The 24955-nt window shown below is 35.9% G+C and overlaps 1 protein-coding gene across 19 annotated transcripts in view; it reads right to left on the minus strand.

Moving 5' to 3' along the window:
* PPFIA2 (PTPRF interacting protein alpha 2) overlaps positions 1-24385 on the minus strand; it is a 499610-nt gene extending 475225 nt beyond the window's left edge. For 10 of the 19 annotated variants that reach the window (XM_055358852.2, XM_055358838.2, XM_055358840.2 and 7 more), the window contains exons 1-2: positions 23281-23563; positions 18815-19065 (exon numbers count right to left, since the gene is read on the minus strand). In XM_055358852.2, the coding sequence (XP_055214827.1) occupies positions 18815-19063 (249 nt within the window). In that variant the 5' untranslated portion in view covers positions 19064-19065; positions 23281-23563. Of the gene's footprint in view, positions 1-18814; positions 19066-23280; positions 23565-24175 lie in introns of those variants that run through there. The other 9 variants (XM_055358853.2, XM_055358854.2, XM_055358846.2 and 6 more) reach the window with 3 other exon arrangements.
* Positions 24386-24955: the final 570 nt, after the last annotated feature.

The raw sequence follows: 24955 nt of genomic DNA on the forward strand, positions 1-24955 counted from the left end.
TATTTTTATGGTAGTTGTACCATATTACATGCCAATTAGCAATGTATGAAAGTTCTTGATTCACCACAATGTCTCTAATTCTGGGTATTATCTTTTGATTATAAAAATTCTAGATGGTGTGAAATGTGGTTTTAATTTGAAATTCCTAATGACTACAGAGATTGAGCATATCTTCATCTGCTTATTGACATCTATTTACCATCACTGGTGAAATGTCTATGCAAATTGTTTACTCATTTTTTAATTGGGTTTTCCTCTTCTTATTGACTTGTGAGAGTTCTTTATAAATTCAGAATATATGTCCTTTAACAGAGATACGTTTTGAAAGCATTTTCTCCTAGTTATCCTAGTATTTTTCATTTTCTTACTATTTTGAAGTATAAGTTTTTTTTATTCTGATGAAGTTCAATTTATAATTTTTTTCGTGGATTGTACTTTTAGTGCCATGTTTAAGAAATATTTGTCTAATCCAAGGTTTCAACAATGTTTTCCTATTATTTTCTTCTGAAGAGTGTATCGTTTTGCTCTTACATATTGGTCTATGGGCCACTTTGAGTCAATTTTTGTGTATGATGTTTGGTAAGGTTCTAAATTAGTCTTTGTGCATTTGAATAGCCAATCATCCTTGCCTAATTTGTTGAAAAGACTATCTTCTCCACATTGAATTGGTATATTTGTTGAAAATCAATTGACCATAAATCTACAGGGTTATTCTTGTACTCTCTATCATTATACTTGCTCTATATGTCTATCCTTAAACTAACCTGATTACTGTCCTTTTAGAGTAAGTTTTGAAATCAGTAACTGTTAAATTCTCCAATTTTGTTAATGTTTTTCAAGATTGTTTTAATTATCCTTGGTCCTTTGTCTTTCTATATAAATATTAAAATCACCTTATCCCTTCCTGTATAAAAGCCTGCTGACATTTTAATAGAACTGTGTTGAATTTATAGACAAATTTGGGCATATATGACATCTTAATAATATTGAATATTTTAAAACATGAATGTCTCTACATTTGTTTAGATATTTTTACATTTCTCTTAAAGTCTTCACTATACAAGCCTTGCATGTATTTTGTTTAGTTTACTCTTAAGTATTTCATTATTTTAGATGCTATTATAGATGGAGTTGTTTTAACTTCATTTTTGATCATTCTTCGATACTGTACCAAAGTACAATTTATGTATGTATGTTTATCTTTTATCCTGTGACCTTGCTGAATTGGTTTATTCATTCTGTTGGGTTTGTGGACAAAGACGCATTTTAATAAAGGCAGTAACACAGTCAGATTTTAATAAAGGCAGTAGCACAGTCAGATTGGTATTTTAAACAGATAACTCTGCAGCTGTGAAGGGGATGCATTTGAAGGAGGAAACGCCGGAGGAAGGAAGAGTTTTTCAACACCGTTGGGACAATTACTGACATCTAGAATACTCACAGGAATATATAACAAGACTAGGAGTACACCAGAAAAAAAATTGAAAATGATAACTGCTTATTTTGTCATAGAAATGGACATGTTTATTTTAAGAAAATCATTTTAAGCTATCTTTTCTTTGTTTTTTAGACAAAGTCTCTGTCTGTCACCCAGGTTGGAGTGCCGTGGTGTGATCAGTTCACTGCAACCTCAAACTCCTGGACTCAAGGGATTCTCTTGCCTCTGCCTCCCCAGCAGCTGGGACTACAGACATGTACCACCACATTTGGCTCATTTAAAAAATAATTTGTAGAGAAGGCGGTCTCACTTTGTTGCCCATGCTGGTATCAGGCTACTACATTTATCGTGCTTATTAAAGTTGCGGACTTCTTCCAGGAATGGCAGACTGTGTAATTTGGACCAGCTCTATTGATAAGAACAACTAGAAAAATTGGGTAATTTTTTAAACAAATTTTAATTCACTTTTGAAGTGAATTAATAAAGGCAAAAAAAAAAAACAGTGAAGATTTTAGAGTTTGGGATCTAGGGAAAACTAAGCCCTCAGGCATTTGGACCTGCTTTTTCCCTAGTTGTGGAAAAAGGAGAGGCTGGCTCAGCACATCTGGCAACTTCACAAGGCTGAAGAGATGGGAACTGAGATCAAGTCCTTTCAAGATGCAGTAGCCTTGATGAATCTTCCTCACTTGGAGGTGAGACTCCTAAGAACTGCACCCTAGAAGAAATAATCTCTGGATGACAGATCTTCCCAGGGATTATCTGGATTGAGGTAATTAAGATCACTGTTTTTCCAGACATCTGGCCAAAAAAAATAAATGTTCCCTCTAGATGAAGATAATATTCTCCTAGAACTAAAATGACTTCCACTGATGATTTTACAAATGAGATGACTGTCACACAGTCAAAAATAACAATGTACATGATATAACTAGACAAAAATGAATAATAATTCACCAAAAGACAAATGAAACAGATAAAAGGAATTCCTCATATTCAAGTTATCAGAAAGACTTAAAATGGCCATGTTTCAACTGTTAAACAAAATTAAAAACAAAACAAATGGAAAAGAATGTTTAAAGACAGTAATCACAACAAAAGATTAAATATATAGATTCAACAGCAAATTAGAAACAGCAGAGAAAATTAGTGAACTAAAATGTCAGTACAAAAATAAAATTCCAAATGAATCACAGAGCAATAAGGGGATGGAAAATATAGAAGAAAGAGTAAGAGGAATAGAAAACAAAGTGAGAACTAGCATATAGGAAGTGGCATTCCAAAATGAGGGGGGAAACAGAATGTGATGAGGCAGTATTTACTGAACCAAAGTAAATATTTTTCCAAACCAATAAATGGCAGTAAGTCACAATGTTAATAATCTCTATGGACACTAAGAAGAAAAAAAAGAAAATAAAAACAAATACATTTTAAGTACATTATAGTAAAACTTCTTGTAAAGAAAACTCTCTAAAGCAGCCAAAAAGATAAAAAAAAAAGGGACAGTTTACTCTCAAAGAGGAAACAATTAAATTGACAACTGCCTTCTCAACAGCAACAATGAAAGTCAGAATAAAATATTATGTCTTAGTGCCAAGTGAAAATAACCACTAATGTAAAATTCTATCTCCAGTAGAAATACCTTTCAGGAATAAAGGTGAAGTAAAGATATTTTCTGAAAAACTTAAACCAGAAAAATTACTCATCTGCAGACGTACAGTAAAAGAAATATTCAAGTTTATTTTTCAAGTAGAAGAAAAATGATCCCAGATGAAAAACCAGAAAGAATGAGATCCAGAAAGAATAATTGGTAACATAAATGGTATACGTGTGAATAAATCTAAAGGAATATTGCCTGATAAAAATATAATAATATATTTCACATCCTACACATGGAAGTATAAGGCAGGAAAAGTATACATTAACATTACACTTTGCTGAGGATGCACTTTGTAATTTGTAGGTTAACAAAAGAATAGCAAGAGTGTAAAACTTCTAGATAACAGAGGAAAAAAATGCAATTCAAATGGTGGCAAGAAAGGTTGATTTAAAAAAAAAACAGCATAGATAGGAAAAATAGAAATCCCTTGGTAAAATAGTACACTAAATACAAATATACAAGTATTTACAGTAATTATAAAGATACCAAATAATTTAAAGAGAAAGATTATCAGTCTGCATACAAATAAATTTCAGAAACTGTTTATTATTTGTGGGAAACATATATAAGAACACAGACACATTGAAAGTAGAAATATAGAAATGGCACACAATACAACCATTAACAGAAAAGAAATCTGCTATGATACTATTACTACTAGTAATAAAATCAGATTAAATAGAATTCAAGGGAAAATACCAGTCCAGAAATAAATGGGTCACTTCATGATGATAAAAGGCTCAACTGGCCATGAAGTTATACATATGATATAGTCAAATAAAACTGATAGCAGCCTCAAAATATATGCTAAAAATAAAAGAACTGCAAGAAGTAGAAACTCTATAATTATAGCGTGAGACAATAAAACTTGTTATTATTCTAACACAGAACTTTAGATGTGGAAATGCAAAATGAAGTTACATTTTTAAAAAAACAAATTAAATATATTTGACAGTTACTAAAACTTATGATTTCAGAAGTCACATTTTCTATAAAAGGAATACTAGCAGAACAGATTTTCTAACTCAAGCAACATCAACTGCCACAGATTATTTGTCCAGATGGAATATAGTTCATAGTAATGTATTCTGATAGCATGATGGATCAGACAATTGGCTAACATAACTTTTAAATAACCTTTTTATAAGCATTTTAAAATAAACTTTTCTATATACAAAATTAACAAAGAAAATATAATTTTGATATTTAGAACTGATTTTATCTCCTTTATCTTAGAAATAGATCATGAAATAATATTCTTATCATGGAAAACTTTCAATTCAATTACCAATTTTTTAAAAAAACTTGGTCAATTAATCTATTATCGATCAGCAACATATCAATGCATCTTATAAACTCTTATAAGAATTAATAAAAAATTTTGAACTATATCACGTATCTTAATTGAAGCAGATTACACTAAAAGTGGACATAAAAAGAGAAAATCATAGGTAAGAATAATCCATGAAAATTAATTTACTGTATGTAGAACAAGATAGTGTCAAATTCTAATCATATAAATTCCTAAACAATTTCTTCCAGGTAACACCAATATTAACATGGGCTTATAGATTTAAAAAAGAAAAAAACAAAAACAAAAACCTCTTCAAAACAGAAACCTTCTTCTGGCAAATATCTTAGGAATAACTATTAGTCTCTGTACTTGCCTGGAAGACAACCTGGGGCTTCTTGACCTAGGAGGGAAAGCAGAGCTGGGAGCCAAGAGCAATGAGATTTCATTTTCTTCCTGTAGCACCTATTGCAAGTTCCAGGGCCAACAATCTCACTTTTTGAAAAGCAAAAATGATTTAAAATATTCATTTTTGGGGAAATTTGTTCTAATTCAAGGCCCAAGGAAGAAATTGCCAGTCATTCAGGATCTTACTCAATAAATTTAATCATATTTGAGAGAAAATAGTAGAGCCTTATTATGAGTATTTTTTAAATTATAAGTGTCACAAAACTCTGATTGCAATGCAAATTGTAACTTAAAATTCAAGCCCTGTGTACGTTTGGCCTATGAATCTTTTCTTAAATAACTTAATTGTTATGACTCTTAAGTAATCAAACAGCAAGTATTAAGGGTTTACTAAGAGCCAGGCAGCCTTAGCTAATTCAGAGATACTATTTTGTAAACTAATTTAATTGCAGAGATCAATGCAAAGGTGTGTGATCTACTTAGAGTGTGATAGTCATGTTTTAAAAGAAGATGTCCACAACCACAGTTCTAAACTCTCCTTTTCACAAACTGAGGAATCGTGATGGTTGTTGCTACCTTACCCTCGAGCTGTAAAGCTCTGAAGTGAACTATTCAGGAAAAGTAAATAGTGTGAATTTCAGTGTTTCTGTTACTGCATATAAAATTTCTCATCAAAGATTCATAAAAATAAATGAATCATAAACATGCTAATATTAAGTACAACAAATTAGACTATAAATTTTAGCAAAAAATCTCAGGTTAAGTAGAAACTCATCTTGATAATACTAATGACTATTTTTCTGTTGGTATCATTCCTTCTGACAGAATAACAATAAGAGCAGGCCAAAAAACAATAGAATAATTCAAATATAAACTATTCCAAAGTGAAAAACTAATCAAAATAGTCTACTGTTCATTTTGTCCTTCCACAAACTGAAAGTCGGATATAGATAATAAATAGTGGTAGCAGTATTATGAAGTCATATAACTATTCATACACTTTTTTTGTGTCAAAAGTGGCTTAGTTTAAGAAATAAATTCCTTAGTGAAAAAACATGAAGAATGTGAAAAAAATGGAATTTCAAATCCACAGAAATTGTGTCAATATCTCTTAAAAATCCCTTCAAAGCAAATCATATACATTCTGACCTCAGTGCTATGATTGTAACATATTCAAAATGTCACCACCACCTCTTGATATAAAACCCACTTCATTCTTGAAGGGGATTTGAGGTGCAGCATTAATGCTGGTCTCATACATAATGACACTCGTGTTGTAGACACTTTAGCCATAAGGCTCGATGAATTATATTTGTTTTCTTGTTTTCATTAAGATTTTTAATATACGATAGTTTTTTTTATGATTGCATGATTTGCTAAACAAGCATAGAGTAGATATGGAGAATGTACACAACAAGAAAAAGAATAATCTTTGTTTTCATTTATTTAGTATTTTTTTTAAACTCCAGCTAAATGCTAGATATTGCAGACAGAAAATACAGCTATGAACCAAATATAAAAGAATCCCCTGACTCAAGCTTGTCCAACCTGGGGCCCACAGGCCACACGTGGCTCAGGATGGCTTTGAAGGCAGCCCAACATAAATTCGTAAACTTTCTTAAAACATTATGAGATTTTTTTGGTGATTTTTTTTTTAGCTCATCAGCTATCATTAGTGTTATTGCATTTTATGTGTGGCCCAAGACAATTCATCCTTCCAATGTGGCCCAGGAAAGCCAAAACATTGGACACCCCTGCCTGACCTCAGAGCATAGAGCCCAATGGAGGAAGAAAGAGAAAAGTAAGATAAAGAAATAAAATATACACTATACTAGGTGGTTATAAGTGCTTTGGAGGAAAAGTAGAGAAGAGAGGTTGGGTGTATGAGGAAGAGGGATGTAATAATTTCATAAATTTAAGCAGGATGATCAGGCATGGCCTTACTAAGTAAATATTTGAGTAAAGACCTGAAAAGGTAAAGAAAGCAAGCCATATGGTTATTTAGGGGACAACTTTTCCAAGCCTAGAGAGCAGCCACAGCAGTCCCTAAGGCAGTTGAATCCCTGACCCATTGGACAGCAAGAACACCAGGATGGTGGGATAGAATGAGTGAGCTGGAAAACAGTAAGATATGTTATCAGATAGGTAAAGGGGAATTGCAAATGTTAACATTGTAGGCCTGGTTAAAGACCTAGGCTTTTCCATTAAGATGTTAAGTTATTTCAGAGATTTGAGCAGATATGAAACAAACTCTGACTTACTTTTTATCCGAATCAGAATCTCTTTTATGGTTCTGAATTATATCGATGAGCTACAAGGACACAAGCAAGGAGAACGGTTAGGAAAATTTCATCTAATTCGGGTAAGAGATGGTGACTCTGACTAGGATGGAGTTGCAGAGGTACTTATAGTGGTTCAATTCTGCACATACTTTGCAGGAAACCCTGAGAGACTACTGCTAGATTGCACAGAGAATATGGAAGAAATAAAACACTGAAGTTTTGGGCCTAAGCCAATGGAAGATTGATGTTGCTATTAATTGAGATGTCAAAGACTAAGTGAAGATCATGAACTCAGTTTTGTACACGTTAAGTTTCTACATTAGACAATAAGTGTCTGAAAGTTGAAAGAATGTCTGGAGAAGAGGTGAAAATTCTGAAGTCATCAACATTTAGATGATATTTAAAGCCAGCAGATGGATGAGATTATCAATAGTGTCAATAGAGATAGAAAAAGACAAGGTTCAGGATCCTGGCCCTGGAGTAATCAAGCATTGAGATGCCAGGAAGATGGCAAGTGAATGATAATAAAGACTGAAAAGTGGCCAAAAACAAAGGAGGAAAACCAGGCAAGTGGGCTATCCTAATGCCAAATGAGGTAAGTGTCTCAAGAAAGAAGGGGGATCCACTGTGTCTAAAGTTGCTGATAAAGTAAGCATGAATAAAGACTGAGAAGTGACCGTTGCATTTAGCAATGTGGGAGATACTGCTAATCTTCACAGAGCAGTTTAGATGAAGTTGATCTAAATTCATGTTCTCTTAAATCCACTCCACTCAGGGTGAATTCAGGCTCAATGCCTGAATCCAGGAGTTGATTCAAGAGAAAATTTGGGGAGAAAAATAAGAACAGATGTAGGCAATTAAAAAAACAAACAAGGCTGGGCATGGTGGCTCACGCCTGTAATCCCAGTATTTTGGGAGGCCAAGGTGGGTAGATCACGAGGTCAGGAGATGGAGATCATCCTGGCTAACACAGTGAAACCCCGTCTCTACTAAAAATGCAAAAATTAGCTGGGCATGGTGGCACATGCCTGTTGCCCCAGCTACTGGGGAGGCTGAGGCAAGAGAATCATTTGAACCCGGGAGGCGGAGGTTGCAGTGAGCCGAGATTGTGCCACTGCACTCCGGGCCACAGAGTGAGACTCTGTCTCAAAAAAAAAAAAAAGAAAAAAAAAAAAAAAAAAAAACTTTCGCTGTAAAGGGAAAGATAAATGGTGGGGTGGCATCTTGGTAGAGTGGTACGGGGGGTGTTAATAGCTTTTTTTTAAAAAAATAAGAGAAATGTAAGTACATATTTTAATGCTTTCAGTTATAATTTATTAGAGATGGACCAATTCATAATGTAGGAAAAATAATGCAAAAGTTTTGTCCAGGAATAGCAAGGGTGGATGAGATCTAGAACAAAAGGGAAAAAGTTGACCTTTTCTAGGAACATGTACAGTTCATCACAGTAGAGGATAAAAGGCAATAAGATCACTAAAAATAACAGCCAGTTTCACTGAATTTACAAATACATGTGACAGTCAGCAGAATTTAGGCAGTGCCTTCTTATTTGCCATTATATATTCCTAGAAACCATAATTGACAAGATAAAATAAAATATAGATAGCAACTCTATGCCATAAGCATAGAACCTGACACAGAATAGGCCCTAAAGTATTTGTTGAATAAATACTAATTATTTATGAAATGGTTATGATAAAATTAATACATCTAAAATGTTTGCCCTTCATAATCATTTAAAATTAGCAAAATAATACAACAGATTAGAGAGACTATAATTCTTTTGTATGTAAGACAATAGAAAATAGTAAATTCTTTTGTATGTAAGACAATAGAAAATAGTAAATTCTTTTGTATGTAAGTAAATAGAAACCTCAGAAGTTCAGTGGTTTTCCAATGTCACAGGGTTTAGCAAAAGTTGAAGCTGAAATCCAAGTGTTCTACTTTCTAGTTAAATACCCTTTCATGTAACCTACAGTTTCTGGCTGATAAAAAGGATCTTATAGTCTATAAAATATGCTTAGTGCATAAAAAGGTAAATTTATAGTATCATAAATATGAGACTGGGGATCCTTAAGTAATTAAATTCAGTATAATTATATGAATTCTAACAATCATTTCAAATTTCATTAATAATAATTTGTTTGCCTTACTAAAACTTAGAGGTAGTCATGAGAAATATGAGAAATGCTTCCTTTTTTTTTTTTTTTTTTTTTTTTTTTTTTGAGACAGAGTTTCACTCTTGTTGCCCAGGCTAAGTGCAATGGCACGATCTCAGCTCACTGCAACCTCTGACTCTGGGGTTCAAGCGATTCTCCTGCTTCAGTCTCTCAAGTAGCTGGGATTACAGGTGCCTGCTACTATGCCCCACTAATTTTTTTTGTATTTTCAGTAGAGACGTGGTTTCACCATGTTGGCCAGGCTGGTCTCAAACTCCTGACCTCAGGTGATCTACACACCTTGGCCTCCCAAAGTGCTGGGATTACAGGCATGGCCCACTGCGCCCAGCCACAAGAAATGCTTTCTATTGTCCATGTCTTTTAAACAGGGTTTCCAGAGGACTTTAATACTTCTCTTAATCTAGATGAACATAACAAGATGAAGAAGAGGGCTCAGGGTAAAAACAAAAGTATGTCATTAATGGGATCCTGGTGAATACCACTTACAAATTGTGTGGTGCTGAAGAAGTTACCTAACCTCTCTGTTCCTTAGTTTTATTATCTGCAAAATGGGAATAGTAATAATAACGGCCTCATTGGAATGTTCGGAATATTAATTGAGATGATACCTCTACCCAGTTTAATGAATAAGCTGAATTTAGTAACCATTTTATCTCCTCTGATTCCCTCAGGTTAAGAAATTAATATGAAACAAAATTTCAGACAGCCGTCCTAGCTTCTCTAGCATGATTAGACAATAAATTAATTATCTTTTGTTTTATAATGAAAAAGTCTAGTCTAGACTAATGATTTTATAGTTCTGGTTTGAAATAGGATTATAAAAGAGACACAGCCCTAAGGTCCCATCTAACCTAAAGTTTCTCTCCTTACACTTGGTTCAGGCTTACTTCAAGCCCTGAAGTCTGCACTGGAGGGTAGGAGTCTGGTGGTCTCTCTTTATTCTCACTTCACCCACTCACAGCAACTGTTTCTGACCACTTCAGACTCAGGGCCTATGAAAAGAAACTTGGAGGGGAAAGACCACAGTGGCATGTGGCTGACCCTTGTGTCACCACTGTCTGGGATTTCTGGAATGGCAAATGTGGAAGCAATGACCTTTTTTTTCTTCTTCTTCTGGAGTGCATCTGTGGCATTCTCAAAGAACCCCTCTGTCTGTTCTCTTCTCTGGAATCAATCCTCCAAATTTGTTGCTCATAATTCACCACCTTGGAACCTGGGCTTCTGCGAGTATACTCACCTATGGGCTTAAGATAACCCTAAGCAAGCTCCCCTCGTGAGGACCGCAGTTGCTCTTCAAACATTGCCAAACTTCTTCTTGACCTTGGAGAATTATGAGGACTTGCCTGCCTTGCAACTCCTTCATCTGCTATATGGGCATCCACAGCCACTGTGGCTGCTTTTAGATTTCAGACTCTATATCCTTTACTCTCTAAAGGAAACCTGTTAAGCTCTCTGAATGTTTTTCCCGAAGCTCTTCTCACTTGGCTAAGGTGAGCAGGAACTGCTCTCATTTCTCATACATGGAGTGGTAGACTATGTACGACAAACAAACAGCTTTCCAAAACAAAAGTATTTATCTTTTAGCTTTTCCAACTCAATCTTTGTAGAGTCCGAATGTGGAGTTTGAGTTAAGACAAAACTTACTGGTTGGACTATATCTTAGCATCTCCTGCAAATAAAGTCTTGTGCCTCACTTAATTAGCTTCATCTCCAACAGAGAGAGAGGGAAACACTCCCATTTTAATATCTGGCATAGCGGGAGTGTTCAGAAATGTTAGCTATTACAATTAATCTTATCTTTGTTATTGAACACTTAAAAAGTAACTACATAAGGAATTGCCCACAAGAAAAAAATTGAGAGGAATAAAACAAAATATTTAAGAACTAAGAGAGTATGGTATCATGAAAGTTAAGGGGATAAGATTCATTTATCCATTTTTTTTGGAGAAGCACAGTGTCAAATAAAACAAACCTACTACAATTATTAATTGGTTATTGGTGATAGCGAACATTCTGAACAGGGAGTTACAGGAAAAATCAGACTGCAGTACAGAAGTTGAAAAAATTGAGACAGTGAGAGCAAGTCTGGAGAATAAACTTGGAGAATAAGTTTATAGAAAAAGAAAAAATAAGTTGAAAACTAAAGGGAAACACAGAGTCAAGGGACTTTTTTGTTGTTAATTGTACTTGTCATCATTTTAATTTTAAGAAATACATTTGAACATCCTGCAAAATAGCCAGCTTAGAGGAAAAGTAATTGAAGACACTAGAGACAGAGGGAAAAAATAATCAAAAGAGGAGGTAAAAAGGAGGGTTCAGGGATTTAGAGATAAGTATTCATATACCAGAAGGGCAATGCTTAAGACTGGAGAATGTAAGTAAATGAAGACAAGTATGGGTATAGATAAGAGTGTGGGAGAAAAATAATGAGCATTGAAGGACAACATACCTACTAGCCTAGAAAGGGAATGTTTATGGAGAATTAAGAGCATGGGAATTTCAACATGAAATAATTAATAGCATTGCTTAACACAAAGAATTCAAGGGACATGGAGAATATGAAAGCATCACTAGATTTGCAAAATATTGGTGACATATACGAGTGTACTTTATTTTAGGAAAACGATGATAGAAGCCTGATTGTAAGGGTTAAAAAAAGAAAAAGAAGCAATGAGCAATACAGAAAGCAAGCAGATATCATTTTATTTGGCCAGAAGAAAAAATAACTAGAAGAGAGAAATACACATTAAGAAAATAGGATGGCTATAACAGGAGGTAAAAGATGGAGCATGCTTCTCTTTGACAGATAAGGGATAAAACAGTGTGCTGGTATTAGGTTTCACAGAAAACAAAAGAGCTCAATTCAGTTATAATCGCAGCACAATAGGAAGGGATGTTGTTTGATGTAATCAAGGGACATGTGTGACTGGCCATGGTGGAAGTGGAAAATTTAGGAAAACTTAGTTAAGAACTTTTTAAAAAGATAAATCAAAAGACCTTTAAAATTTGATAAAGATTGAAGAGAGTAAGGATTTTTAGTGCTCTCAATTTGTGCTAGTGTTCATTATTACCCAGTAAAATTGTGCAGTTAAGGTTGGCTAAAGATAATATGACAATATCTACAATGATAATATCAGCAACAATAGCTACATTTAACATTTATTGAGCATGTACTACCTGTGAGGCATGGAATTATTATTTGACATGTTCCAACTCATTTGTTCCTCATAACGATCTTATGAGGCAGTTTCTATCATTATTTGAAGTAAGCACTTTGACCAAGGTTATTGAGCTAGTAAGTAGCAAGTCCAATTATACCTAGGTAGTATGCATTCAGAATAAAAGTGCTGTCAGGGCATAATCTGTTGCTCTCTATAAGATTTACTCAAATAGTTTGAATTTTAGAATGTCAAAAGATATATATGTCCTCCATAAGTAGCCTCTTTTAATTTCTCATCAAGATGTACACCAGCACATCCCAAATTATACATACAAAAACCTGGTATTTTAAAATGCTCAGGGTTTCTGAAACACATTCTCATACTTCCTTTCAATCACTCTTAAGGGTAGATATTATTTACTCTTTTCAATTAAGGAAACACAGTTTGAGAGAAATCAAGTGACTTTCCAATGGTCCTCCAGTTAACAAAGGAAGGAGCCCCAATTCAAATTCAGATCTTCTGACTCAAGTCCAAAGCCTTGGCCATTCAGGACATTACCCATCCCTGACCATTCTTTCTCTTCAATAGTCTTTACATTTCAATTATCTTTTCTAGTTTTCTGGTCACATTTCTATTTCAAATCTCCATACTTCACCAGAAGGTTATCACAATAAGCTTTCTCTAACATGAAAATGACCAAAATGACTCTTTAAGTAACATTTGTGTAGGTCAGTTGCAGTAATAATCCCAGTGTTTCATTTCTCCTGTAGCCATACCCTTTGCCATTTAATTCTGTTCTGCTTTCCACTCTCTCTAGGTTTGGCCAAGGGACATTACCAAAAATGACTTAAGCAGAAGTTTAAGAAGCATCTGCTTATTCCCATTTGGCTCTTACTCCTCTTCCATGATCATGAGAACCTGCCAGGGCTAGCCCATTACAGGATTAGACACATGGCATAGAGGTGAATGGCCCCAGTTGGCTCAGCCAAGGCTGTCCTGGATGAGAATCAGACAACAGCCAATTGACATAAAGCTGACACAGCCAACCTTCAGCTAGCCAGTGACATAAAGTTAGTCCAGCCAAGATCAGCCAATTCAAGATCAGCTGAATTCCACAAACTCATATTTTTGTATGTTATTGAGGTTTTTGTGTTGTTATATAGCATTATTTAAGCAATGGATAACTGATGAATATTATGTAATCCATCCAAAATCAAGATTGTAGAATAATTTTTATTCATGATCTGGTCATCAGTTCACCCCAAATTCTCCAGATTATACCACATAGAAATTCCTGTCTTTATTTTGCACCACACATAATAACAGCCTACGCTTCACAGCCACTATATAGAACTTCACTTTCATCCTATAACCTTTCATCAAACAAATATTTTTTTCATTATCGATTGCTATTTAATCTTTTAAAACTAAACAAACAAGATTCTCCAAAGAGTCTTCTTTGTGCAAAGTAGGGACCCTAAGCCTAGCCTGGGAAGCAGAGCATATGCTGAATTTTGGTTTCCCATATGTCCTTCAGCAAAGTTCTATCTGCACAACTTACTGCCCCACATGGAATATCTCAGAATCTTTACCAATTGTTTCTCAAAAATACCTCTTTAATATCACTTTCCACATGAAACTTTTTGTAGTGAATCACATATCAACTTCATAATTCAAATACTTTCAGTACTTCTATAATCTTCCAGTACTATATTTATTTGGGCCCATTTATGTATTTTTTTCCAAGCAACTCTATTCCCTAAACTGTCTGAGAGCCAAATTTTTTCCCCATCCCCTTTACAAACATATGTAGCTATTTAATAATGCACAGTGGACCCTCAATGTATGCTAAAAAAGGTGATGAAAACAAATTTTAAACTTCTACATATGACATTTTGCAACAGGAAGCACATTCCCTTTACCTCTTCTCCAAACATTCTTAACAAATATATTAATAACTGACAATTATTCCCCCATTCTCAAAAATGTGTAGGATTATTTTGTCAATATTCCTAGTAAATTACTCTAATTATCCTAATGATTATTCACATATATGTATAGAAATGATCATCTTTTAGCATTCTGGATAAGACAAATGCAAGTAATTCCATATTTAATTTTTTATACATTAATTAGTTTTTATTTGTCTCATATTCTTTAATCATCACAAGTTACCCTATGAGGTGTTAGTATCAAACACTTTTTGTAGCATGGAAATCTGAAGTTCTGACTCAAACTGGTGATGTGTAGTTGGGTCACAGTACAAACCTGATCTTCCTATTTCAAGTTTATTGTTCTTTCTACATCGAAATGCACATATATTTAGTTCTGCATTTACTTTAAAAGCCTTTTTTATGGGCCTAGTACTTTGGCAGTTCAGAGGGTTTTGCATTATTGAGATCTGTTCCTTTTCTCAAGGAGCTTATAGTTTAGGTTGGGGAACAGGCACATAAACAGACAATTTAATTACAATATGATAAATGATAAGAGTAAGGCACACAGAACAAATGTACTTAGGGTTCAGAAAAGAGTTCCTGAAAGAGATAAACTTTTGGCTGGGATGGGAAATTAACCAGACAAAGACATTGAGGAAAAACATTATAGGTAGAGAGATGAACATGCATGAAGGAAAAAGAATGGAGTTTTCTGGGACACACCAAACAGTGTTGTATTATTCAAGCATATACTGTGACATATTTACAACACCAGAAATGTTAGGAGATGCAGCAAAGAATTTCAGGGTCAGGTGCCAAGAAAAACAGAAGAGTAGAGAGATTTGAGAATTATTTAAGAGGTACAAAAAGTGTGGCCCACTGAAGACTGAATTTAGAGGAGGAAGAAAGCACCAACTATAAGGACCCTTAAGGTGCCTAAGTAAGGAGTTAGAGCACACTTAGGTTGTGAGTTGGAGGTAGATAATGACTGGGTTTGGAGCATGCTGAATCTAAGGTTCTGTGGAACATAAAAATGGATCTGTGCATTAATAAGTTAGATAATTGAGCACATAGCTTAGAAACGTCAGGCCTGGAGGTGTGGAATGATGTGAAATTATCAGCACTTTTTAAACGCAGATATACCCAAAGACATAATGAAAAACTAAACAATACAGCTATAAAATAATTTACATGGTTAAAGTTGTTAAAAATTATTGTTGCATTCTTTTATAAAGAAATAATAGGAGAGAAAGTGACTAAAGTAAAGCTCCAATCACCAAGACCTAATAGCACTGAATAGGCAATTTAAGACATCTATGTCATAAAGTTTATCTCTGCTTTCAATTCTACCCTGTGTTTGCTGAAATAATTTTCATTTTTCTGTTGCCCTAGTGGTTTTCAATTTTACATGCTTTATTTCTGCCCCAAAAGTCACATTTATGGTAGTTAATTTCACCTTCCAGCTAAATGTTAAGTGCAATGCCACCAAACAGTGGCACATTATTTACAAAATATTCATAAAGTTTCAACAATAGCAATTGATGAAGAATATTCCTCTATTAGTTATAGAAAACTTATAGCCCTAAAGATACAGAGTAGGTTATTAAACACTTTCTTAAAAAAAAAAGATGATTATCACTGTCTAAGGACCTGTGGATTTCTAGGGGTACTCAGATATTTATAATAGCAACATACCAATTGATATTGAAAAAGATATCCTCAAAGTATTTTTAATTTAGAATGGAACTATAGCCATCTAAATGTATAGGCTCATAATCCCTAATCTACAATTCCAAAATCCATACACTCTGAAATTGATATTTGATTTGTGAATATGTAATGAATTTGACGGGTGGGAAAATCAGACCTATACTTATCATGAGACTATTTACAGTCTTTTTTTTTTTTACCATGCAGTAGGAATATTCATAGAATTATCTTCAGAAAAATTTCAGAAATATTCAGAAATATGGGTGCTGCCCATAGTCCTTCAGGAGGATTGTTCTATAATATGCTACACACACACACACACACACACACACACACACACACACATATACAGAGAGAAAGAGAGAGAGAGAAGAAACAGAGAGTAAGAGAGAAAGAGAGAGAGAGAGAATCAGAAAACTTCTGAGCTCCAAAACATAACTGGCCCCAAGGGATTTAGATAAAAGGCTGGGCAGAATATTTAAAAATTAAAACTTAACATTTTAAAGGCAATCATAATTTAGATACTCCATACAATTGAATAGCTAGAAATAAAACATTTTCATTCTTGTACCTTTACAAAGAGATTTACCTCCACAATCAGTTACGTATAAAAATATTTTTCAGTTTTATCCTTTTTTTCTGAAGTATCTTGTTCTAGTGCTTTATTTTTACAACATTTTTAAGTAAAATAGTCACTTTTTTTTACAGAAGAGGAAAAATTTAAAAATCCAAATTACTTTCAGATGTATTTTGGTAAGATTGGGATTTAAACTGAAAACTTCAAGCCTGAATAAAATCTAGAAAGACAAATGTAAGAGGGATTCATGCAGTCTTACATGTAGGATCAGAATCAACTTCCAAGAAGAGTGGAAGGGAAATGGGAACACACTGCAGCATCTATGCAAGTCAATTAGAAACTTCAGTTGACTGCTGTCCCAGTACACATTGAAGGTATGTTGAACTTGTCTCCAAATATAACAAAATCCTAGTGTAAACTAATGAAACACTGTATCCAGAAGAAGAAATGATTGCCCCATTTTCCACTTGTTACAGTAGATAAGGAAGAGTGTGACTGGTTCTGGGACCACTTTAACAAGAGAATTAACTAACTCAAATAATCCTCCAAGAGAGTAAGCAGGATGGTGATAGTTCTACAAATCACCTTATGAAGAGCAATTGCAAAGACTAAAATATTTTCCTTAAAAAATATAATATTTGGTGTAGCTATCTAGCTGCCTTTTGAAATGAGTCAAAACATTTTGTGTGATGACACAAACCAGGGTACCAAGCAGTAAGAGTTATTAAAAACATTATTTCATCTCAATACAAGATAAACTGCCTGAAAATGAAAAGGACTGGAATGGCAGTTATTCACACAGGGTTATGGGTTTACCTATCAGGATGTGACAGGGGATTCTTAGTGATCCTTTCCATTTTGAGAGTCATAAATATCTCTATGAGTTAACAGTACAGATAGCTTTAGAATTTTATCAACTTTGAATATATAGTTTTCAATAGTTATAAAGATAACTTTGCTACAAGCCATAACTTTGTGGAGAGAATTCAACTCTTTAACATGTAGTATACTGTCTTTTAAGGAGAAGGCCAATCAACCTTGTATTTAAAAGAAAGTTTTAGTTTAATGGGGGTGACTATCAAAAATCCCATTCATTTTTATGTTTCTTCTCATACCTAAAAGAGGCACAATTATGCTTTTCATTTTTTTTTTTTTTTTTTGGAGGTGGAGTCTCTTTCTGTCCCAGGCTGGAGTGCAGTGGTGTGATCTTGGCTCACTGTAACCTCTGCCTCCCGGGTTCAAGCAATTCTCCTGTCTCAGCCTCCCCAGTAGCTGGGAATACAGGCGCATGCCACCACGCCCAGCTAATTTTTTTGTATTTTAGTAGAGATGGGGTTTCACCATGTTGCCCAGGCTGGTCTCGAACTCCTGAGCTCAGGCAATCCACCCACCTCGGCCTCCCAAAGTGCTAGGATTACAGGCCTGAGCCACTGCGGCCAGCCTATGAGTTTCTTAAACAAGTAAATTGACTTTCATCATTAACTTTGTATATAAATAGGCTGGCAGTTCTTAAAATATCTTAGGATTTTTTTTTCTGTAAAATACAAAGATTGACAGAAATATATTTAAATATAGCTAACAACGTTAAGTTAGTGAGGCTTAACTTTTTCCCTTTCACCAATCTTCAAAATGTTTTAAAAATAAAAAGAAACCAGTTAAAGTGTTTTTTTCTCCAAGGGAGAGGATAATATATTAGTAATTCCAAGAATTTTAAAGCAGATATTAGGCATTTAAAAAAAAAAACAATAGTTGGACACGAGACTTCCAAAGTACGGTCATTTTCAAAGACCACACAACTGAAAATGAAAAATACATATTTCCAAATGTCAATATTGTGTTTAAAAGGTAAGAAAGATAAAACTATCTCCACATTCTGGTCATTAAAAGCTGATCCACAAGTGGTTTTCTACCCCACTAAAACACACAAATACAATTTTTAACAAAGACCGGATAAGAACTCTTGCTTCTCACACAAACCCCCAACCACCATCAGTAGTCCATGATTTTGTTTGAGGCAAGGTTTCAAGTGAACTAATCATCTATTCCTAAGTTGTTCTCACCAAAACGTGTGTATCACATATGTTAAGTGGAAAAGTAACATTAAGAATGGGAGTAAAGTGAATCTTATCAAATGTTCAATTACAATAGGGGAAACAAAGGCTACCAGGAAGCATACCTGTGGCAGGGCTGAATTGAGCTGTCTCTGGAGTGAGTCTCGGTCATAGATGACATCCTGAAGTCTTTGCTGGGCAAGTGAGAGGCTTTCCTGGGTCTCCCGAAGGGTGTCTAGAAGACGATCCCTTTCATCTAGCATATTCACCATCAGCTGCTCAAAATGGGAGTCTGAGTCCGAGCCACTGCTTTGGGACCCCCTTTGGCTCATTGGGGTGTCCTCATTAATCGTTGGCATCACTTCACACATCATTGCTTAAAGAAAGTAAGTGGGAAGGAGTCTTAGTAAAGAAATGATTTCCAATAATTTCATTTGGAGAGCAATTCACTAAATATTTTTCAGCTTATTAGCCTATTTGTCTCTATTTCCCCTACCTGTTGCCCCAAATCCAACCAAGCAAAATGTTTTGACCTCAATGAAATATGATCCATTTACTTCCTTCAGCCTAAGTGCTTTCTCTTTCCATGACATCACATTTATCCCACCTCCCATATGCAACTTGGTTTCACCTGTTTCTCAAAATTCTTGTTCATGATTTATCCCACCTAATTCAATTTACATAAACATGTGATTTCTATTATTATTTCATCACCTTTCTTATCTGCGAGTTTACAAATCTCTTACAGCGAATACTTTTATGTTACCCTTATTTGTTATTACTGTATATTATTAATGGCAAGCACAGTGTCTGGCATTTAACGGGTAGGAAGTAAATGACTTGAATGACTTAGGTAATTCAACGATTTAATGTTTACTCTTTCTTGTAGAAAATATACAAATCATTGAGTATTTATTTTATATAATAATCAGCTTTTACTTTGTTTTTTAGTCAACCGATTTTTTTCAAACTGACTAGTTTTAAGCTTTCTGACATTGCATTTTCCATTTTATTACTTTTATATGCTCTCTCCCTGAATTCCTACGTGGTCTACCCAGAGCAGATAAGTGATACTGACTGAATTAGACCAAAACCTTATGAAATAAACTGAGGTATATAAATTTGTTTAGAGCATTATACTCATCATTACACTTAATATTCCCTTTTTCCTGTTAACTGCATGGTCTGGTTTTCATCCAAACAATACAAACTAGCACTCTTTCAAATATTCCGCAAAACAGATGTCATAAATTATATTAGCTAATGTAGTAACTTCACATCTCAGCTGCCAATCACAAGTTCTCAGTCATGAAATAAATGAACTGTTTTCAGAATATTTTTAAATTTGATTTAAAATAGACAAAACACACTTAGGTGCATGATTGAACAATTATGTGGCAACTTAAAAATCAGAAATTATCCCATTTTCTCTTTCATCCTCTAGCTAATGTTTCAAAGAAAAGTCAAACTCATCTCAATTTTGGTTGTTGTACTATGGCCAGCAGCTATTAATTAGACGGCTTGGTTTTGCAAAAGGCTGATGTAAAGAAAGGCAGATTTGGCTGTTGATCCTGAAGCACTGTTTGGTTTTATAATGCAAGGTTAATTAATTTTTCTGCCTATACATTCCTGTCCTTGGGGAAAATATTTCTGGTGATATTTTCAAATAGAATGTCAAGATTTAACAGCTCAATATTTAATTACTTTTTATGTGAGTCTTCATATAAATTGGGTTATTGAGGAGCGAAATTCAATTATCTGTGAATGATCTGGTCAGGGACTCCTGAAAACTAAGAAAAACTTTTAAAAAGTATGTAAGTAAAGTATTTTGTGACTGATAACCTATATTAAAAAATTAAGGGGGTCATTGAATATTAGGAAAGTTTTAAATGCTTTGAAGTTTTGCTCATTGCTCATAACACTGAGCTACCTGAAGGCAGGAATTTAATTTGTTCAATTTTGTATGCACACTAAAATATATAACAGAGAACACACATAAAATGAATATAAGCACATACACCCTGATACCCACACTTGATACTACTGTTACACCCTTAATGGATAAAACTGTTTCTTGCATTTATCTCAATTTGATTTTCATTCAAAGACTATCACAAAGATGGAAAATACAGACTCTTTTTAGATGCTTCAAATTTTCTTTATATTAATTGAAAAGGAATTGGAAAACAACAAAAAGTGTTCCAACACATTTGATTATTTAAAACGATTAGTTAGCAGGCCATGCATGAAATCTACACACTGAGCAGCTATGTCATTCTGAGAAATGATTACCAGGAGCCAATATGTTTACTTTTGACATTTAAGGTTAAAACAAAGTACTGGGAGAGCAAATCATAGCATCGTGACAATTTGTGCCCAAACACTCACAACGTTAGGGTTACCTAAACCCTAAAGGGTTTAAATTTTAGGGTTACCTATAGATTTAAATTCTTAAATCTATATTCTAAATTACGTCCTTCTTGAATGAAAGTTATTAATCCCTTTCCACCCTGAATCACTCAGAACAACTTTAAATTCCAAGGCAAAGCATAACAGCAGGGAATACCCCAGTATAATTTTCACCTGAAAATAATATCCTAACAAGCCCTCATTGTTACCATGGGATATAAACATTCACAAACTTAAGGGTCTTAAATCAACATTAAAGGTAGTCTTCGATTTAGTCAAAAGATGCTATGATGAAAAGCGGCTTAGGGACTTAGAAAGTCTATTAAATCTACACTCAAAAGAACTTGATTTGATTCCACTCCTAAGGCAGGTGAACCAGGACAAGTTACTTTACATGTTAAAACTTTAGTTATCTCTTTCATGAAAGAGGGCCAATAATCTATGCTTAGGGGAAAAAAAAGAAAATATATAATAGGTTACCTGACTGAGAACACACAGCAAAACATAAAGGGCAATTACAAATGTAAGTATTAATTTCTATTATAAAGTGATCAACATTAATCTTTGTAGAAACAATATTTTACTTTATGACTCATTCTGCTGCTCTGTCTAAAGGTTTAATTATAGTAGATACTTTTGAACTCTTCAAATCCAATTTATAAAAATCGAATTATGCAAAATTTAGTTAGGAAATAAGATGAATATATGCTGCTTATACCTTGCAGTCAACCCAAATGAGTAAATCCAAAGTCTTCTTATCAAAATTAGAAAAAAATAGTCTACAAAAAAATAAGGCTACTTTCATGAACTAGCTTAGTTTCTTTCATTAGAATTCAGATTCTAACATAAATTACAAAATATTTGAATAATCCTTAAAATGCAGTATAACATTTCTTAAATGCACATTTTGCACATTTTAAGTATTAAAAGCAATTAAAGATATATATTCAATATAAGAGTTAAACACCCTTTTAAAAAATGGATGACATCTGAAGCAGCTTGCACAGTCCAGAAGGCTATGGTCATTCAATGTCTAGTGCGTTTCACCCAGATACATCACTTTTAACTTTTATAATCAGTTTCAATACTGAAAACTGCATTCATCACATAATTTCTGAAAAGCCAGAAAGGGCATTTTAACAATTTGCCTTGATATTTGCTTTTTCATCATTCCCCCCTCAAAGTCAATTTGATATATAAATTATGTTATCTTCACCTAGATATTGATGCTTTCATCATTAAATTACTGAATGTTTTGAAACCTAGTCAGAGACATTGTTAATTTTGTTGAGAAAGAAAAAAAGTAATAATAAATCTGATTGGCTTAATTATCCCAGTGCTTAAATTTAGCCGGAAGAATTTTATATCAGGAAAATAACACCTTTATTCTTAGCACATAACCTTGACTGTCTTTTAAATTTCTCAGATTTCAAAATAAAAGTTTGAATGCCCACTGGAGTCCTCACTCAAGGGCTTTCAAGATCCAATGTGTTCCTTAACAATATATGCCATCCAAGCAGTACCTCTTCAGATATGAGAGTGCTACAAAAAGCTTTTTTTCTTTTTTCTGTCAACAAATGACTTTATTTAATCATATCACTAGGAATTCGGCCCTACTAGAGGTAAGAATGTCATTATTATCCATAGTGAGTTTCTTCTGAAAATATTTAGTCTTAAGAACCATCCCAGCTCCACCTCAGTTAACCTACAAGGAGTAATTCAGTGAGAGAAATCCTAGCCATTGTCTGATTACATTACATGAATATTCTCCCTCCTATTTAACTCTTTGAAAGCCTCTGTCCTCGGGAAATATGATTATCACCTTTAATGGACACATTTTACACTTTCTTTACCCTAGTGCATTTACACACAGCCAAAGAGCCAGCTCAACCCACACTACTGGACAGTTATCTCTCAGCCACACCCCCCACCACCTTGAAGAAGTTGACTTCATCATTTCCACACTAAAATTGTTCATCCTGCCCAACAGGACACAGCCAAGTAGGCAGGAGGTAGAGAGATAGGAGATGGAGAGGATGAGGTGAAAGCAAAAGGCACCTAACGGTAATCAACAAGGAGGAATTTGCATCTCATCTTCCCTGGGGGCGGGGTGGGGCCGGGGAGGTGGTCAAGGCCGGGGAGGGCGAAAGGAGACAGTAAAACTCAAAGACAGCTTCTGTACCTAATGTCTGTGATTTCGGGTCCTTGCTTCTTCAATTGATCAATGACAACCGCAGTCTCCGGCTTGAGGAGAAGGGAGGCTCACACCCAGCACTCCTGGACCATTTCCCTAGCAACGGGAGGAGAAAGGCAGCTCAGAAACACGCGTGCCCCGGCGCCCTCCCGGAACGTGCCCCGGCCCGGTGGCGTGGCAGGAGCTCGGCATCTTCCCGTGGCTCCGTCAGCAGCCAAAAGGAGAAGCGTCCATCGGAAAAATGGCATATTACAAATTTTGCTTTGGGAAGCAGAGCTCGGTTCAGACCATTGTCAAAGGAGGAGAGGGGGAGGCGGCTCTTAAAGCAGCCGCGGCCCCTTTGCCAGAGCAGCCGCAGCTCCCCGCGTGCAGCTGGAGCCCCGGGGCAGAGACCGGAGACCGGGGACTGGGTTTGACTTTCAGAAACTTAACCACGCGGCGCCGCTCCCCCTCCGCGCCCGGGCCACCCGGGGTGTGTGGGGCGTCCCTCCAAAAGAGAGCTTGGAGAAAAGGCGTGAGAAGTATCTGGGAGAGAAGTTCTCCACCCAGTCTCCCCTCCTGGAGCCCCTCTGGAGTTTAAGGCTAACCCTAGGAGTTAGAAACCTAAAGGAAAACGAGTCCCTAGGGATGCAAAAAGCAGGACAGGTCTCCTACTGGCCCCCAGCCTGTCTCCGCGCGCTCCCGTGTCTCGTTTCACTTAAAGGAGGCGCTTTTTCTCTGGAAACGCAAGCATCACCCCTCGCCGTCCCCCGGCCCCCCTTCCCTCACCCCCGCACCCCCCCCCCCCCCCCCCCCGCCCCGGCCACAGCACACACACCCATTTTTCTCCTCCCGGCCTTTTTGCAAGCCTCTTCGCTTGCTTCAGTTGGCCGGAAGAACCAACCTGCTGGGAGCCGGTGAGGACGCTACAGCATCTTCTCTCCTCACTTGCCTCGTGCGGTGGCTGCTACTCCTCCTCCTCCGTCTCCTCCCCTCCTCCTCCTTGGTAGCCACCACCTCCTCTTCCTCTGGAACAAGGGCTTCCCCTGGAAGCTGCTGCAGTGGTTTCCACCGGCCCTTAAATAAATTCTGAAGTAATCACGTCTTTGCTCTCCTCCTCACGCACACGCGCCCGCGGATACACTCGTCTCCCCCAGAGCCGCTCCCGGGCTGCCGAGGCTCGCTCTGCTCCCAGTGCCCCCTGCGAAGGCGAGGGCCAGGGATGGGCAAAGTGGGAAGGGGGCACACGCTTCCCCGCCTGGGCTTCTTTCACACAATGGGCTCTACAGCCTTCGCTTGTGTCAGCCTGTGCTGGTGGGGATGGGAACGGACTTGGGCACCTTTTGGCTCCCCAGTCTTCTGTGCTTGTCATTTCTTTAAGCAGCTTTCTTCCCACTGGGCCAGGGCATGGTAGTCATGGTTGTAGGGACCTGAGCCAATCTAGGGTGTGGCGGCATCTGTCATTTCTCATTACCTCTTCAGTTCTTCTTCATTCATATTGTTTTGGTAACGGGAATTGCATGTTAAGTATTACCTGCCCGAGTAAATTTTAGCTTTGAGCAGAGTCTGGTCTCTCCATCGCGCTCCAGTCCCCCTTATATCTCCACCTGCCTTTACCTACCCTCTTTTCTTTCCGTTGCTGCTGTCCATTCATACAGACTGAGGAAGCAGGAGACAAAATCAG

Source organism: Gorilla gorilla, chromosome 10 (genome assembly GCF_029281585.2).
Source record: "Gorilla gorilla gorilla isolate KB3781 chromosome 10, NHGRI_mGorGor1-v2.1_pri, whole genome shotgun sequence".
NCBI lineage: Eukaryota > Metazoa > Chordata > Mammalia > Primates > Hominidae > Gorilla > Gorilla gorilla.